The 18444-nt window shown below is 42.4% G+C and overlaps 1 protein-coding gene across 1 annotated transcript in view; it reads right to left on the bottom strand.

Moving 5' to 3' along the window:
• Positions 1-18444, bottom strand: part of STX18 (syntaxin 18) — a 129437-nt gene that overhangs the window by 62050 nt on the left and 48943 nt on the right. Inside the window, exon 2 of the mRNA XM_063459867.1 lies at positions 8360-8427. Within this exon, the coding sequence (XP_063315937.1) occupies positions 8360-8427 (68 nt within the window). The remainder of the gene's footprint in view (positions 1-8359; positions 8428-18444) is intronic.

Here is an 18444-nt window from a genome sequence, read left to right as displayed (position 1 = left end):
CACTAACCCCTAACCCCTGTCACTAACCCCTAACCCCTGTCACTACCCCCCTAACCCCCGTCACTACCCCCCTAACCCCCGTCACTACCCCCCTAACCCCCGTCACTACCCCCCTTAACCCCTGTCACTACCCCTCTAACCCCCTAACCCCTGTCACTACCCCCCTTAAGCCCTGTCACTACCCCCCTTAACCCCTGTCACTACCCCTCTAACCCCCTAACACCTGTCACTACCCCCCTTAACCCCTGTCACTACCCCCCTTAACCCCTGTCACTACCCCCCTTAACCCCTGTCACTACCCCCCTTAACCCCTGTCACTACCCCCCTTAACCCCTGTCACTACCCCCCTTAACCCCTGTCACTACCCCCCTTAACCCCTGTCACTACCCCCCTTAACCCCTGTCACTACCCCCCTTAACCCCTGTCACTACCCCCCTTAACCCCTGTCACTACCCCCCTTAACCCCTGTCACTACCCCTCTAACCCCCTAACCCCTGTCACTACCCCCCTAACCCCTGTCACTACCCCCCTAACCCCTGTCACTACCCCCCTAACCCCTGTCACTACCCCCCTAACTCCTGTCACTACCCCCCTAACTCCTGTCACTACCCCCCTAACTCCTGTCACTACCCCCCTAACTCCTGTCACTACCCCCCTAACTCCTGTCACTACCCCCTAACTCCTGTCACTACCCCCTAACCCCTGTCACTTTCCCTCTACCCCCCTAACCCATGTCACTGCCTCTCCACCCCCCAACCCCTGTCACTGCCCCTCTACCCCCTAACTCCTGTCTCTACCCCCCCAACCCCGTTCACTGCCCCCTCTACCCCCTAACCCCTGTCACTACCCACAACCCCTGTCACTACCCCTCTACCCCCCAACCCCTGTCACACCACTCTACCCCCTAACCCCTGTCACTGCCCCTTTACCCCCTTAACCCATGTCACTGCCTCTCCAACCCCCTTAACCCCTGTTACTGCCCATCCACTCCCCCACCCCCTGTCACTGCCCCTCTACACCAACCCCTGTCATTACCCCTCTATCCCCCTAACCCGTCACTACCCCTCTACCACCCCTAACCCCTGTTACTACCCCCTAACCCCTGTCACTAACCGTCTACCCCTGCTACCTCCTGTCACTGCCCCTCCACCCCCCACCTCCTGTCCCTCTACCCCCCCAACCCCTGTTGCTGCCCCTCCACCCTCCTAACCCCTGTCGCCCACACAGTGCACCCCTCACAATCATACACACTGTACCCCACACACACTGAATCCCTCACAATTACACAAACTGTACCCCTTACAATTACATACACTGTACCCCTCACAAACACACACACTGCACCCTTCACAATTACACCACACTGTACCCCTCGCAATCACACACACTGCACCCCTTACACGCTGCACCGCTCACAATCACACACACTGCACAGCTCAGCTCACAATCACACATACACTGCACCTACGTATATACTTGTATTTGTGTGTGTGTATGTATGTATATATATATATATGTGTGTGTATATAAAAATACATATACACGCGGCGTTTCCAAGCAAAACATTGCTCAAAGCATAACACTGTCTCCGCCGCCGTGGCTTCTTCCCATAGTCCATACTGTTGCCATCTCCAGACGACGCACACGCACCAGGCCATTCACCTAATCTAAAAGAAAACACTATTCAGCAGAATAATAGCCAAAAAAATCTTGCACCAGCCCCTATTACTTGTTTCTTTATTAATTCAGCTCTCTATAATGTTATTTCAGGAGAGGATCTGGTGAGAAAGAAACAGCATGCTTTCTGCATTTTATTATCAAGAATCGGAAAGCTACACAATTTATGGATAAAAATATCTGGTAAAAAAAATACTACTAATCAGGAGGCACTGCTGCACTATAGAAGCCTGGAATTAAAGGAAATCTGCAAAATATGTTATAATTGTCTAATATTACTAATAGTATTTCAGACCCTGAAATATAGCAAATTTACAAGTATTTGCAGAGTTATTTAAAAACTAGTAAATAAATGTAAGTTAGGTTTGAGAAATAGTAAAAATGTCACTTTACCGGATTTATCAGCATGCATACACATCTACGCTCCTGAGAGAGGCAGAAGTAATCTTCATGTAAGTATATTTTCAGGGATTCACACTAGCACAGCACATGCAATACATTTATAAACCCACTTATCTGAAGCAGACTGTCAATGGCTTTACTACTTTAAATGTCAGTGTTTTCTGTAGCACCACGGTGCCCTCTAGTGCACGATACCAGTAAGTTCAAAATGATATGAGGATTGAAATTGGTTTGGCATACATAATAAAAAAAAAAGCAATCAACTATTAGTTTGCCCAATTCCACTAGACTAAGTAAAGCAAATAAGGCATAATGAATAAACAAGTGAATAATTTAATGAGGTCAAAGCTCTGGTTGGTGTTGTACAAATCATTGAGAAAAAAGTCACCAAGCTTTTGAGTCACTTTCATTTTTTTTTCTACTGCTCTCCAGCTCTCCACAATCAAAAAATTATAGCCTTCAACGTCATCCAAAATCTAGTAGTAGTATTTATGTCAAGAGTGCTGTGGTCAAAGGCTCATTAGAAAACCCTAGCAGGACCACTGAATAATTGCAGACTGTAATTTCATGTCCTATGAGAGCTTATATTAATCTGCTGAGAATAGGAACAGTTATGAAAATGTGGCTTTTAAAATAAGGATAAATGCCATCTTCCCTTTCAACCAACCAGATTACAATCATTGCCTGTGTGTGGGGTGTATGAGGAAATGCAGATCTCCACAGCGATGGGCATTTAAACTTCAGTAAAGTTTGACACATATTCCCCTATGTATATAGGAGTCAATTCAAAGTGCTAATCCATACCTATAAAGCACTGAACAATTCCAGCCCATCATATCTCTTCCCAGATCCGCAGGTATGCCCCTTCTCGGTCTCTCTGCTCTGCCCGTGACCTTCTCCTGTCCGCTGCTTGCACCCGTACGGCCAACTCGCGCTTGCAGGACTTCTCGTGGGCAGCTCCCATCCTATGGAATAGTCTCCTACCGCCATCAGACTCTCCCCTAGTCTCCAATCATTTAAGAAGTGCCTAAAAACCCATCTCTTTAGGAAAGCTTATGGCCTCCCAGACTAACCTCTACCTCACATACCTGTCTCTTGCTCTCTCCTAAAGGGCAGCACTTTACTCTCTCCTCCAGCTCTGCTTTGCTCCAACCTTATTTGATTGCCATTTCCTGTCCTAATATGTTTTATAACCCACCTCCTATAGACTGTAAACTCGTTGGAGCATGGCCCTCTTCAACCTATCGTTCTTGTAAGTTTTTTGTAATGGTCTCATTTATTGTTAAATCTCCCCCCCTGATAATATTGTAAAGCGCTACGGAAAATGCTTGTGCTATATAAATACCAGTAATAATAAAAATAATAATATGTAGATATTTTGATCTAGTTCGGACAATCCCCTAAAAAAAACATGTATTCCTAACACTATAGTATCCTGAGACCAATATAGGTGTCTCCCACTACCATAGGCGTGTGCACAGGGTGTGCCTGGGCACACCCTAATCCCCGCGGCACACCTATGGATTGAGACCGGCAGGGGAGATATCAGGATCTCCCCTGTCGGCTCTTGCTCTAAGCCGGTGCTCTGCTCTAAGCCTCCATGGGCCGGCCTTCACACACACACAGCACACTAACAGGACCCTAACAAACACTCATACACCACCCGCACACACACAGCACACTACCAGCACCCTCACACACACAGCACTGTATGTATATATATATATATATATATATATATATATATATATATATATATATATATATATATATATATACACACACACATATATACACACACACATACATATACACGCGGCGTGTGTTTGTGCTTTAGGGTGCACACCCTAATGCAATAGGCTACCCGCTCGCTATGTTGATCTTCTTGCTGTCGCTCTACTACTTTGGCTGATAATCAGTCTTGATGAGCTCAGCCAATCCAGTGCTTCTCCATAGTAAAGCGTTTGGAGGCTAGTGAGCACATGCAGTAAAACTCAGTGCTCCAAGTCTTACACTGTTAGAGCAGAGGAAGTGCCTCTAGTGGCTGTGTTCTGGAAATCCTGCAACGTAAACATTGCCATTGCTACAGTACAGTAATTTTTTACATTGCAGGCTTCAAATGACAGGGGCACTGCACCCAGACCACTTCATTGAGATGAAGTGGCCTGAGGGCCTTTAGTGTCCTTTTAATGATAGACAATATGTAGAAGACAATTGCCGCATGAAATATATATAGATATATATTTAATATAATAATCCTGTCATTAAGTATTGAAACTTGATTTTTATTTGTAAATTAAGTTTATGTACAAAAATTAGAAAAACTAAATCTACCTTTAGTTTATGACAGGATCCTTCAGCCATACGTATGAACCTTGGGGAAAAAAAAAAGATAGTCAGTCTCTATGATGTTCCCAGCTTCACTCCCTGTGGAGAAGCAGGGAGGACCATAGAGACTGTCGTTCTTCAAACACTGTTCAACCAAAGGTGCATGTATATAGCTGGAGGCAGAGATGAGCTTTTCTAATTTTTTTCCCCACATATATTTCATTTACAAATATCTCCTTTCAATAGTTGATGAAAGAATCTTAAAAGGACACTTCACTGCTCAAATAAATAAAAAATACAATCACTGTATAGTAGATGTACTGGAGTGCTGAAGTGCTTTAGGGTTCAGGAGTATCCTGAGAGCAGCTGACAATGCCCATTAGAAGTATAAGAGAATGTATGATGTTATCTGTGCCTCAGCGCCATTTTTGAAAACCACCTTCTCTCTCATCTACTTCGATACTGCAAATAATTCTAGTTTTTTTTATGCATCCCTTATACTGTATGACCTATATCTATGTATAATAATTATATTTGTTACTAAATATTGTAAAGTTTCTATGATTTATTTTGCGGTCATGTGACGAATAACATAATTTGACCATGAAATTCAAATTTGTCCCTTATTATAGAAGCAGCAAGCGTTTAGGTCACTAACACTTTGAAAAAGCCCTGTTAGTGGTGAAACGCATCAGTGTTACTTTTAATGCTTTATGTTATTGTTTTAATTAATTTTTAATAATATCTGAATGAAGAGATATTTTATACTATTCCTGGACCATCCTGCTTTATTCTACTGCTTTCTAGACATTTAATTTCATGGTGAGGAATGTACCACCCAAATATTGTGGATTGAGCAAAACCTTCTTTTGCTCTGGATCAGAAAGTGGATTTTAATTTGTTTGCACTTATTTATCTCACAGTGTGCACTATATTTTGGTTTTGTTCTCTTTCACATAATACTACAGAGAGGACTCCAGACACCAATATATCCCAGAGCGGGGATTAAACCACTCCATGATGCTCCACATGTGAGTGCAATTCCACTTACCGTATTTATTGGCGTATAACATGCACTTTTTCTCCCTGAAAATAGGGGGAAAATGATGGGTGCGTGTTATACGCCGATATCCCATATTTACTTACCTGTCTTGAAGCGTGGGCTGGATTTCAGCGCGCACCGCGGTACTGGAACTTCAATTTTAGGTTCCGGTTTCCGGCGGGACTGAAAGGAAGTGTGCACACTTCCTTTCAGTCCCGCCGGAAACCGGAACCTGAAATTTAAGTTCCTGTACCGCGGTGCGCGCTGTGAAGCCGGCCCACGCTTCAAGACAGGTAAGTAATTATGGGACAAGGGAAAGTGCACTATGGGACAAGGGGAGGGGGGACACTATGGGAGGGGGGGAGAACACTATGGGATGAGGGGGGGAGAACACTATAGGGTGAGGGGGGAACACTATGTGAGGGGGTGAATACTATGGAAAGGGGGGGACACACTATGGGATGAGGGATGAGGGGGGGACACTATGGGAGGGGGTGGATAATACTATGGGGGGGAAATACTATGGAAAGGGGGGAGAATACTATGTAAAGGGGGGAGAGAATACTATGGAAAGGGGGGAGAGAATACTATGGAAAGGGGGGAGAGAATACTATGGAAAGGGGGGGAGAATACTATGGAAAGGGGGGGAGAATACTATGGGATGAGGGGGGGGCACTATGGGATGAGGGGGGGCACTATGGGATGGGGGGACACTATGGGATGAGGGGGGGACACTATGGGATGAGGGGGGGACACTATGGGATGAGGGGGGACACTATGGGATGAGGGGGGGACACTATGGGATGAGGGGGGACACTATGGGATGAGGGGGGACACTATGGGATGAGGGGGGACACTATGGGATGAGGGGGGACACTATGGGATGAGGGGGGAACACTATGGGATGAGGGGGGAACACTATGGGATGAGGGGGGAACACTATGGGATGAGGGGGGAACACTATGGGATGAGGGGGGAACACTATGGGATGAGGGGGGACACTATGGGATGAGGGGGGGACACTATGGGATGAGGGGGGGACACTATGGGATGAGGGGGGGACACTATGGGATGAGGGGGGAACACTATGGGATGAGGGGGGAACAGTATGGGATGAGGGGGGGACACTGGGATGAGGGGGGACACTATGGGATGAGGGGGGGACACTATGGGATGAGGGGGGGACACTATGGGATGAGGGGGGACACTATGGGATGAGGGGGGACACTATGGGATGAGGGGGGGACACTATGGGATGAGGGGGGGACACTATGGGATGAGGGGGGACACTATGGGATGAGGGGGGACACACTATGGGATGAGGGGGGACACACTATGGGATGAGGGGGGACACACTATGGGATGAGGGGGACACACTATGGGATGAGGGGGGACACACTATGGGATGAGGGGGGACACACTATGGGATGAGGGGGGGACACTATGGGATGAGGGGGGGACACTATGGGATGAGGGGGGACACTATGGGATGAGGGGGGACACAATGGGATGAGGGGGGACACAATGGGATGAGGGGGGACACTATGGGATGAGGGGGGACACTATGGGATGAGGGGGGACACTATGGGATGAGGGGGGACACTATGGGATGAGGGGGGACACTATGGGATGAGGGGGGACACTATGGGATGAGGGGGGACACTATGGGATGAGGGGGGACACTATGGGATGAGGGGGGACACTATGGGATGAGGGGGGACACTATGGTACTAGTATGGTATGGTACTAGTGTTTGACATACATTAGTCAGTGTGATCCTTCCTTTACTCACCTGATTACCAATTTGCACCAACACATATTGTTTAAAATGAGCATGACTTGAGGATACATTGGCATCACCCATGTCACTACCTCATGCCAGATGCTATTTGGAACCTCCACTTTTAACCTGCTGTGGACTGCAAGAAAAGCACCAACCTTCTATGCAAGCACGACGGCCATCTCCTGCCGATCGCCAGCACAAGAAAGAGCAGCATTGACCTCGAAATCAGCTGTGATTTTAAATGCTGGTCAAAATCAAGAGACTGTCTACGCTACGCTGGAAGTATATACGACATAAAGACCCCTGGCAGTATACGCCCATTGACCCCTGGCGGTATGCGCCCATTGACCCCATGCGGTATGCGCCCATTGACCCCATGCGGTATGCGCCCATTGACCCCTGGCGGTATGCGCCCATTGACCCCTGGCGGTATGCGCCCATTGACCCCTGGCGGTATGCGCCCATTGACCCCTGGCGGTATGCGCCCATTGACCCCTGGCGGTATGCGCCCATTGACCCCTGGCGGTATGCGCCCATTGACCCCTGGCGGTATGCGCCCATTGACCCCTGGCGGTATGCGCCCAATGACGACCGGAAGGTATGCGCCCAATGACCCCTGGAGGTATACGCCCAATGACCCCTGGAGGTATACGCCCAATGACCCCTGGAGGTATATGCCCAATGACCCCTGGAGGTATATGCCCAATGACCCCTGGAGGTATATGCCCAATGACCCCTGGAGGTATATGCCCAATGACCCCTGGAGGTATATGCCCAATGACCCCTGGAGGTATATGCCCAATGACCCCTGGAGGTATATGCCCAATGACCCCTGGAGGTATATGCCCAATGACCCCTGGAGGTATATGCCCAATGACCCCTGGAGGTATATGCCCAATGACCCCTGGAGGTATATGCCCAATGACCCCTGGAGGTATATGCCCAATGACCCCTGGAGGTATATGCCCATTGACTACTGGAGCTATATGCCCAATGACCCCTGGAGGTATATCCCCAATGACACCTGGAGGTATACGCCTATTGACCCCTGGAGGTATATCCCCAATGACTACTGGAGGTATACGCCTATTGACCCCTGAAAGTATATGACAAAGTATTTTACTTACCTGCATGCATTAATATAATCTTTTCGGTGCTCAAGAAGAAAATCCTTCAGTTTTCCAATGTTAGCAATCTAAAAAAAAAAGCAAAAAAAAATAAAATAATGAAACCTATAATTGGCATAACTCAAATTTTACCTAACATTAGTTTTACTTAACTGACTTAAAAAAAAAAATTGTTGCTGGAAGTAGAATGTGTTGTTTTGTGTTTCACCTGGCCTTCTGCTGCAGCATATTTGGACGTATTGCTTTTGAATTTTTTTTTTATTAACTATTGCAGTTTTCCCAAGAATACATTTATCACAAAAAGGTAAATGATTACTTGAAGTGATACTGTAGGGGCATGATATATACGCCAAAGCGGATTCACTAAGCTTATTTGGGGAGGGAGGGGGGGGGGGGGGTTGCTTACAGTTTCCATTTCCGCAATTCAAGTTGAAAGAGGAAGAGTTTCAAATAAAAAGAGAAATATTACAATATGAAAGCTTAATTCAATGATGGAGAATGGAAGACCAAGGTAATGCAAGAAAGCTTAATTTTAGGGATATGGGTAACTAACAGTGAAAGTATGAAAGTAGAAAAGGTAAAGATTATAGGGATTCTAGAATGCACAGGAGAAGCATAACATGATCATAAACCACACACAGTATATTGTATAGTGAGATTTAATTATGGGCACACTAGATATGTCAGTTTTATCTATCATCACAATTAAAAGTTCTGTGTAACACACAATTATTAATTTATATGAGCACATGTGTATATTCTGAGATTTATTTTACAATCAGAATTCTCCATTTCTTGCCCAAATTAAAATGTACAAGCTTTACATTAAATGGCATTATAAACTGAACTTGCAATCAATCAACTGGGCCAGTTGGTGGCACCAAATGTCTTTACCTGTGATTAATTCATTTGGCCTCTTGATGGCGCCAAATGTCTAGTTCATGTACCAAACCGAACTAAAATGTTTTATTTTTGTTTAATTTTCTTAAACCGTATATCATACTGATGAGACAACTTCTCAATCACTAGTAATGCAGTAAAGACATACTTTTGCAATATCTCTTGGGATAAAGAAATACACTTTTACAGTTGCTCCTAATTATCTGTAGCTGAGTCTGTGAAATTCTATAGCATGCACTGAACACAGCAAAGGATACTTTTCACATCAAACTCCTATTTTTTTCTTTAAACTATTTTCTTCATACAACGAACCTCCTCTTAGTCGTGGCCAAACATCACTTTGATTCTGTTACTGGTGTTTTATTGAAGTAAATATCAAACACAATCAGCATAATAATAATTTGTCCCTGCCCCCTTCAAACACCTGAAAAGGACATAAACCATATGTACAAGTCTATCAGCACAACCTAATTAGATGGCAAAGTAATAGAATGCACACACACTAGAGAACATTCCAGGCTAAATATGAACCACTACTTTTTAAATAATATATAGATAGTTCCTTCAAATTAAGTAACACATTGTGGGATAATAGTGTATAAAATAAAACAAAACTCATTGTTAAAGGACAACGGTCATCAAATTTTCACTTCTTGTTTATTAAATTTAAAGGGACACTATAGGCACCCAGACCACTGTAGCTAGTTAAAGTGGTCTGGGTGCAGTGTCCCATTTGAACTTAGTGATGCAATGTTAACCCCTTACGTACGGAGCCAAATGTACACGTTTTGTTTTAGTATATATCATTTTATTCAGGAGAAATAGGGCTTTCATTTAACATCATATTTTTAGCTATGAAACATAATTTAATATGAATAAAACAGAAAAAAAAATAGAAAAATTAAGAAATGTTATCTTTTTAGTTCTGCATTACAATTAAACTGTGAATGTCATAATACTGTTCGCTTTTACTGCAATAAAATACACATTTGTATTCAGCGATGTCTCATGTGTAAAACAGTACCCCCTATGTAAAGGTTTTATGAAATTTTGGGAAGTTACAGGGTAAAATATAGCATGTTACATATTTCAGTTTTGTTCACATTAAAATTCGCCAGATTGGGTACTTTCCCTTTCCTCCTCCCCCCCTCTCTACCCCCTGTCACAGCCACCCTTCTCTACCCTCTGGCACAGCCCTTCCACCTCCCTCTACCCCCTGTCATAACCCATCCTCCCTTCTCTACTCCATCACAGCCCATCCACCCCCCCGTCACAGTCACTCCATGCCTCCTATCCCGTGTCACAGCCCCTCTACACCCCCACCCCATGTCACAGCCCCTCTACCCCATCACAGCCACCACACCCCTATACCCAGTCACAGCCCCTCCACCCTCCTGTAACAGCCCCTCCACCCCCCTTACCCTCTTAAAGCCCTTCCACCCCCTGTCACAGCCCTTCTACCCCGTCATAGCCCCTCCAGTCCCCTTACCCTCTCACAGCCCCTCCAGTCCCACTAATGTATACACGACTGCCAGGCTATGTAACCATATCCCGCAGCAGTGAATAAATGATTAGCATGATTGCTAATTAAATTTGTTTATTGCAAAATAATTTAGTTTGCAAATTATGCCATAACTGTCGGAGAGTTCACAATGCAGCTACACAGGGAGACACGACACACCTCAAGCCTATAAACAATGAATACAGCTCTCTGTATCCAGCACTGCAAGCTTCTCCAATACAGCTACAGCACCTTATACACTCAATGCAACCCCCATCCCCCCCCCCACTTTGGGTGTTAGTGGGAGCCTCATGTTTGAGTTTCGCATAAGGCCTCACAAAGTCTAGAGCCGCCACTGAATACAGCTTTGTATTCCTGGCACTTATAGTATCCCTTTAATGAAACAATATTTTATTTAAATGACTTATTGAATGTTTAAAAATTATTTAGTACCTTTAAAGGGAATCTCCAGTGCCAGGAAAACAATCCGTTTTCCTGGCACTGGAGGTTTCCTCTCCCTCCCACCCTCCAATCCCCAGTTACTGAAGGGGTGAAATTTCAATGTGAAAAAAATGAAATGCAAGCCTTATATTTTACTCTCTAACTTTCCAAAACACCATAAAAACCTGTACATAGGGGGTACTGTTATACTTGGGAGACTTCACTGAACACAAACATAAGTGTTTCAAAACCGTAAAACATATTACAACAATAATATCGTCAGTAAAAGTGCCGTTCGTGTATGAAAAATGCAAAAAACTTCACTTTTACTGAAAATATCATCATTGTTATACAATTTATCATTTTTATACAATATTTTTTATCAAAGTCTCCCGTGTAAAACAGTAACAGGTGTACAGGTTTTATGGTGTCTTGGAAAGTTACAGGGTTAAATATAGTGCTTGCAAATTAAATTCTCTGCACTTTCTGCCTGGGTTGTCAGGCATGTCAATAAAATGTGAATTAATAAAATCACAATTATGCTAAAAGATTACTTAAATATACACGTAGAATTTTAATATATACATATTTAAATTCTACTCGTATATTTATTTAATAATTTAAGTAATTATATATATTTATCTATATAAATATATTTGCGGTTATTTGTATTTTACATATATATATATACATATATATATATATATATATATATATATATATATATATATATATATATATATATAGAATGCCATTCTAAGTGTATTTTGTTACCAATACATATATATTAATAACAATACAGTTAGAATGAAATTACATATGTATATATCTTTTATTTAAACATTTTTTAAAATGTTTTATTTATTTATTTAATTATTGTATCTATTTATTCTTGTAATTATACTTGTATATATAAATATAACGTGTGTCCTCTTTTTTTCATTTTGGACATAGTGCAGATTTCAATAGAAAAGGACACTTTTATAAATTATACTGGTTACACCCCCCTTGCTTTTCAACTTGACAACAGGTCCAGTTACTTCCTGGTTTGGTTAGCGTATTTGCATCAAACTCGAGAGTCTGCAATTGCCCATACAGCCTGCCTTGCAAATATTTCTCATTAAGCTGAACTGGGAAGTCTGTGATTGGATAGTCACAAGTCTGGGCAGGGTTTGAAAAGGAGTGTTTGCAAAGGCAGCAGAGAAGAGTACTGCAGTTTTTCAAGCTGTTTTTAAATACAACCTCAATGGAAAAAAAATGCATAATTAAATGCATGTAAGTTTTGGGTTATATCTACTAAATAGTGATTTTAATTTATTTTGTAGTTAGGCAGTGGAGTGTCCATTTAACCTCAGCTATTTCAAAAAGATGGTCTCAGAGGCAATCTGATTGGCCCAGCACTGCATTTTGCCACACATGCTCACAGGTCTCCCATTGTTTCCCTAATGAAGGATGGTCAAGACTAAATTAAAGATATTGAAAACGTCCTTGCTGCTATTTGAAATATACAATAATAGCTAGTTATTGCTGGATTATTCATATAGGTCTGGCAATAACTTCACATCTCTCACATAGAACATTGAGGGTACTTTCATATAGTTAACCGGTATGATTCATATGTACATGTATAGCTATAATGACAGAGCTCATTATCAGTTCTATCAGTTCTGAACCAACAATGTATTATTAACTGTCCAATTTCAGCCCTCCCTGCCCCCATTAGTTTGAAACTCCCATAGGAAGATTAACAGAACGCCACGGGTCATCGATATGTGGCAGATATATAATATGCTATTTACCTTAAGCTCCTTCTTTTAGATTATTGTACTAGTACACGTGTGTGCTCCAGCATTCCTTTTTACAGACCCATACATACATGTGTACCTTCACAATATCACAGGAGTTAAACTAATTTACATTTCTGGGCTACCTCACAGCCTGGCATGACATATAAGGTAAGAAGAAAAAGCCATGTTAAGTGTCAGCACCCCTTCAGTGGTTGACAGCCATGACAAATGTTGTAACAAATTATCTACGAGTTAATATTTCCAATGGATTTATTGCATTACCAGTTCAAATAACGAATACAGCCCGTTTTACTATAAGAATTATACAGTGAGATATTACATTTCAGTAGTAAAGTTTCCACGGTACAACTTAAGTAAATGTAATAAACCTACTTTAAATTAAATTCAACTGATCTGTGCCCTCCCCAATCAATAGGATGGCTTTACAGGTTATCCCAGTTGTACCATTCTTTCAAGCCTCATGCCAGCCCAGTCTTTTGTCCCAGCTAGGTTAATAAAATGAACAACATTATGAGATGCAATAAAATTATCTTTAACCCCGTACATACTTAAACTAGAAAAATGTAAACATGTCCATCCTGGTTAAAATATGTTGATATATTAAAGGGACATAAAGTGTGAATATTATTATTTCAAATGTTATTGAAATTAAGACCTGAAAGAGTTAATCGAACCACTCCTAGTTTAAACCATGGCTTATTTTTGTTTTATTTATTTTTTTGTCCTGGTTGGAGCTTTAATTGAAATTTAGCAGTCATGTAAGTGGCAGCAATTAAAAAAAATAACAGAGGAAGTGATAATTGCAGCATGTTTTCTTGGTCAATTAGACTGTACTTTCCCTGTTCCTTCACAAAGCGAAATTCTCATATCACAATGACAACTGTCTCATTTCCTAATGATTTGTCTCTCGGGGGCACATGCACAGGGCTCAGATTACCCAGACAAAAGTTGGGTTTTAAAACCTGGGCTGCAGAGAGCAATTGATCCTGTAACCTAAAACTCGGGAGGTTCAGAAACATCTAAACAGTAAATAGGATAAGGGTGGTCATGTGCAGAGAGAGGTGTAGTTTAGACTCAGGAGACAGTCTGCCTGGCTAGTTGTAATCTCGTCATCAAGACTGCTACCTTGTTCAGTTTCTGGTTTGTGTCACTAAAATACCAGAAAAAAAAACAAAAAAGAAAAAAAAAAAAACACAAGACAAGAATTGGATCTTAGATAAGAGTTACAGCACATGGTAACGAATAAAACCTCTGAAACTATACAAAAGAAAACAAAACTATAAGACAGCTGTCAAATTGACACAATATTTAAATGTGTCTGCATTATCTGTCATAAAAATAAAGCTTAGACTATATGGACATACAACAAAAAACAACAACTTTATTTTAACACTCCAACAGAAAAGACATTAAAAGTGATAAAGTATGGTGTAAATAAAGCATGCCAAACAGAATAGCAACCACATACAATGCATCCATAAGTATTTGGACAGTGATGCTTTATAATTCAGGTTTAATCAGGGTAACTGGCAGACTAGTCCCATTAGCGAATCGTGTAGAATTCGCATCCTGTTACATTTTTTTATATGTCAAGATTTAGATTTGCAGCCCAAAGTTTTAAAGTTGTAAACTTTGTTCTTTGGACAATAATTACAATGTATTAATTTAGTTATCTCTATCCCATTATAAAGCAAACAACATCATTGTTATGTGGCTCTACTGGACTTTCACAGGTTTTTTTTTCCCATTCTGATGCAAACACAAACCCAAAACATTTAAATTAGCTAAAAAGGTGTTTTTTTTCCTTAATCAATGTATACTCAAATTCTCTATATTCCAGTCTAGACACTGATTTAGATTGCATAGATCTTCAGACTCCCTTTAAAAAAACATCATCCCATAATGGCAGCACCCATAGCAAAGATACTATCTTCAGAAGACTATGTTAAGTCAGAACCTTGTATGACATTAAAGGGACACTATAGTGTTAGGAATACAAATGCATATTCTTAATACTATAGTGTCTTAGTCACCGCTTAGGTGACATGCAGAATAAATAATGGTTCAGGCACTCCGGGATAACAAAAATAGCAGCTTTATTGGGGCAAAAGCAGCAAGGTTTCAACCCTACCGGGTCTTTATCAAGCTTAAGTGACAGGCACCCTGCTGCCAGGGTTAAAAAGGAAATTTTATCACGACAGGAGGCTTCATATTTTGCATAATCTTCCTTTACTACTCCATAGCAGCAAAGACATATAGAGGAAAAAAAGGAATCAATCAGAGACTGGCAGAGAGAACCCACTGAGTCACTTCCTCTTTCTTTGCTGCTCCATCACAAGTCAGGTCAGAATATTGTGTGTCTACACTTTGTTGGCTTGTCTTGTTATATTCACTTAATTTTACTTATTTACTTGATTGATTTCTTTCCTTTCTTACTGTATAGGTATTTGTATAGGGTTTTATCTGATAGTGGTGACACTGTTTTTTGTTTTGTATGGTATAGAGTTGGGATGTCTGTGTACCTACTTTATCCACTTTTATCTACAATACTGATATTTATACTGCTTCCTCTCAGTTTTACTGTTTATGTTACAGTTTATTAAAGTACATTATACTGATTTCATTATTAGAGGGTGAGCCCTTCTCATAAACCTAGCCCAATATTGAGATTTATCCTGCTTCCTGTCAGATTTTTGTTTATCTTACAGTTTATGGCAGTACATGATACTGATTTCATTATTAGAGGGTGAGCCCCTCTCATAAACTCAGTCCAAGTATACTGGTTGTTAATAATGGAAGACTCAGATGCCCTCAGTCCTCTGAATTGCCGCTTCTGTGGAGAAAGCCTTAGCCAAGGCGTTCTAGCCACTCGGGAAGCAACCAAAGCGCCCGCTAAACGCTCCAAACAGACAGACGTCTCGGAGGAGTCCGACTTCTCTTCCAAGGAGCAAGCCCCACTGGATAGGCGAAGGGTCAAAAATCAAAACCCATTAAGGGTAAAGCTCCCCTAAAGAAGGGAAAACGTGCACGACCTGTAAACCCTGCAACTTGTGACGCTTCCTCAGACGAGAAGCAAGAGGTCCCACCATCACATCACTACCTGCCTGTACCAGTAGACAACGGCAGTCGTCCCTCCTTATGGTTCCTCTGGAATGGGACACCATGGCAATTCACCTGCCTCCCCTTTGGGCTCAGTTCGGCACCACTGTGCTTTACGAAAGTTTCTGAAACCAGTAATGGCTCACTTACAGGGGTCAAGGCATACGATGACTGGCTTACCTGGATGACATTCTACCTGCTGACCGGAATCGCAACCACCTCCTTTCATCGGTACCCATGACGTAAGAAAATCGGACAAGAACTTCGATGGTGGCTCGACGGTATACATGCCTAGAATTGTTGGCAGACACCTCTGCTATCCGAAATCTAACAAAGGGGAGATCCGATTGATGTATCCTGCTACACGTGGACAATTTCTCTGCAGTTCGTCACATCAATCACTTAGGTGGCATTTGTTCTTAGACACTGACACCTCACAAGGGAAATTTTCAACTATTGCATACTCCGCAATACCACATTGATGGCGGAACATCTTCCAGGGAAAACCTCTCTACACTGGAGGGACAGCAACGATTGGCACCTAGCTCCACACATATTGGCAACACTGAACAACCTGAGAGGTCCGCTCATGATCGACTTTTCGCGTCTAGCACCAACCACCGATTTTCTACAGCTGATTACCAGACCCGGAGGATGCAGCGGTAGACGCATTCCTGCAGGCATGGCCGACCGAAGGGGCTTACGCATTTCCACCCTTTGCAATGATCAAGAGAGTGGTTCACCACATCAGATCGTTGCAAGTAGCAAGCCCCCTGGTGATGCCACAGTGGCAGAGTCAACCTTGGTCCCCAGATCTCCTCTCGCTGTCATACCAGGACCCTCCGCTATTAACAAACGATAAGATGATACTCACAGATTCCACGGGGAATCCTCATCCGATGCTACAAGTAGGACATCTCTCTTTAATGGCCTGGAGTCCTTCGGGGGTGTTTGATATAGTCAATGGCTAAAGATATACTCTGGGACTCATGGGCCCCTGGAACCTCTCAGCATGGAATTCACGGATCAATTGGTCGGATTTCAGACATTCGAGCATTCCACGTGGACGCCTTCTCGTTTACTCCGAAAGGAGTCACTCTTCAGGTGTCTCGACGTACAAGACGGACTTAACGACGTTTTTTTACCCATTTTTCCATCGGAATACGGCCACGCTACAATAACCTCCTCCCAACAATTATTGGTGTCCTACGTTAAGACACATGGGCAAATCTCTGTTACCACCTGGGTACAATGGCTTCTATCTCTTGCCGGGATTGACCCTTCCTTTGGTGCGCACTCTGTTCGGGGTGCGGCGGGCTCTCTTTCGCCTTCACAGCTGGAGCCTCCTTATCAGATATATTGCTCTCGGCAGACTGATGATGAGAACCCACCTTTTGGACGTTTTACTCTAGCCCGTCCTCCATTGCCACTTTCTCTCTATTACCTTATATTAATGCAAAATATGAAGCCTCCTGTCATGTGATAAAATTGAAGATTATGCTAGCTTTAGTGTACTAATAATCTTAATTTTAGTAATGACAGGAGGCAAGTATTTCTCCCCCCCCCCCCCCTTATTGAATTTCCCTCCCATTCAGGTGGGTTTGCATCTCCAGGTAGTTGATGTATGTTATCAATATGGTACTGGTCGTTTTCTTGTGACTACATAATTGCTTCTATTCACTCTAGATGCAAAGTTGGGGTTGTTTTTCATACATAGTTGATATACTTATAGATATTCTATATTAGGCAGCTATATTATGGTACTATGTTACATTTTATAGATCACGATAGACTGTGATAATACCGAATTATTGCGCACCTTTAATGTGAGGGTTACTCATATTGTTTGGGTTTACATTTTCATATAGGTCTAAGTGCCTATAGGGTAATAATCAAAGCCCTACAACTAATAGCAGTGGCTATAGTGCCAGGAGTTCCCTTTCAATGCTCCAGGTTAACTATTCAATGGTTTGACACTTACCTGAGTCCTTCTAATGCCTGTCGTACTACTGGTCTTCAGGATATTGTTAAAGCGGAAGCTTTAACGTTGCCACTTTAACAATATCAAATTTGCTACTACTCGTTGCTAATCATTGGATGAGAGCTCAAACTTACAAGTATAGCTGGGGAGGAGATTTTTTCCAATTAGACGTATTTTGGCGTAGAATTAAAAATATTGCTAATCAAATCTAGACAATTCACAGTTTAGTAAATAATACTGTCTCCAGGCATTTAAAAAACATGCTTTGCATGACTAATGTAGAGCATGTCAATCATTATACAATAAGCATATTTGCCGTTTTTGGGCACTGAAAGTATACCTATAGCTCCATAAA

Source organism: Pelobates fuscus, chromosome 6, assembly GCF_036172605.1.
Source record: "Pelobates fuscus isolate aPelFus1 chromosome 6, aPelFus1.pri, whole genome shotgun sequence".
Classification (NCBI taxonomy): domain Eukaryota; kingdom Metazoa; phylum Chordata; class Amphibia; order Anura; family Pelobatidae; genus Pelobates; species Pelobates fuscus.
The sequence above is the reverse complement of the archived record's forward strand: the minus strand, read 5'-3'. Positions and strand labels throughout refer to the sequence as shown.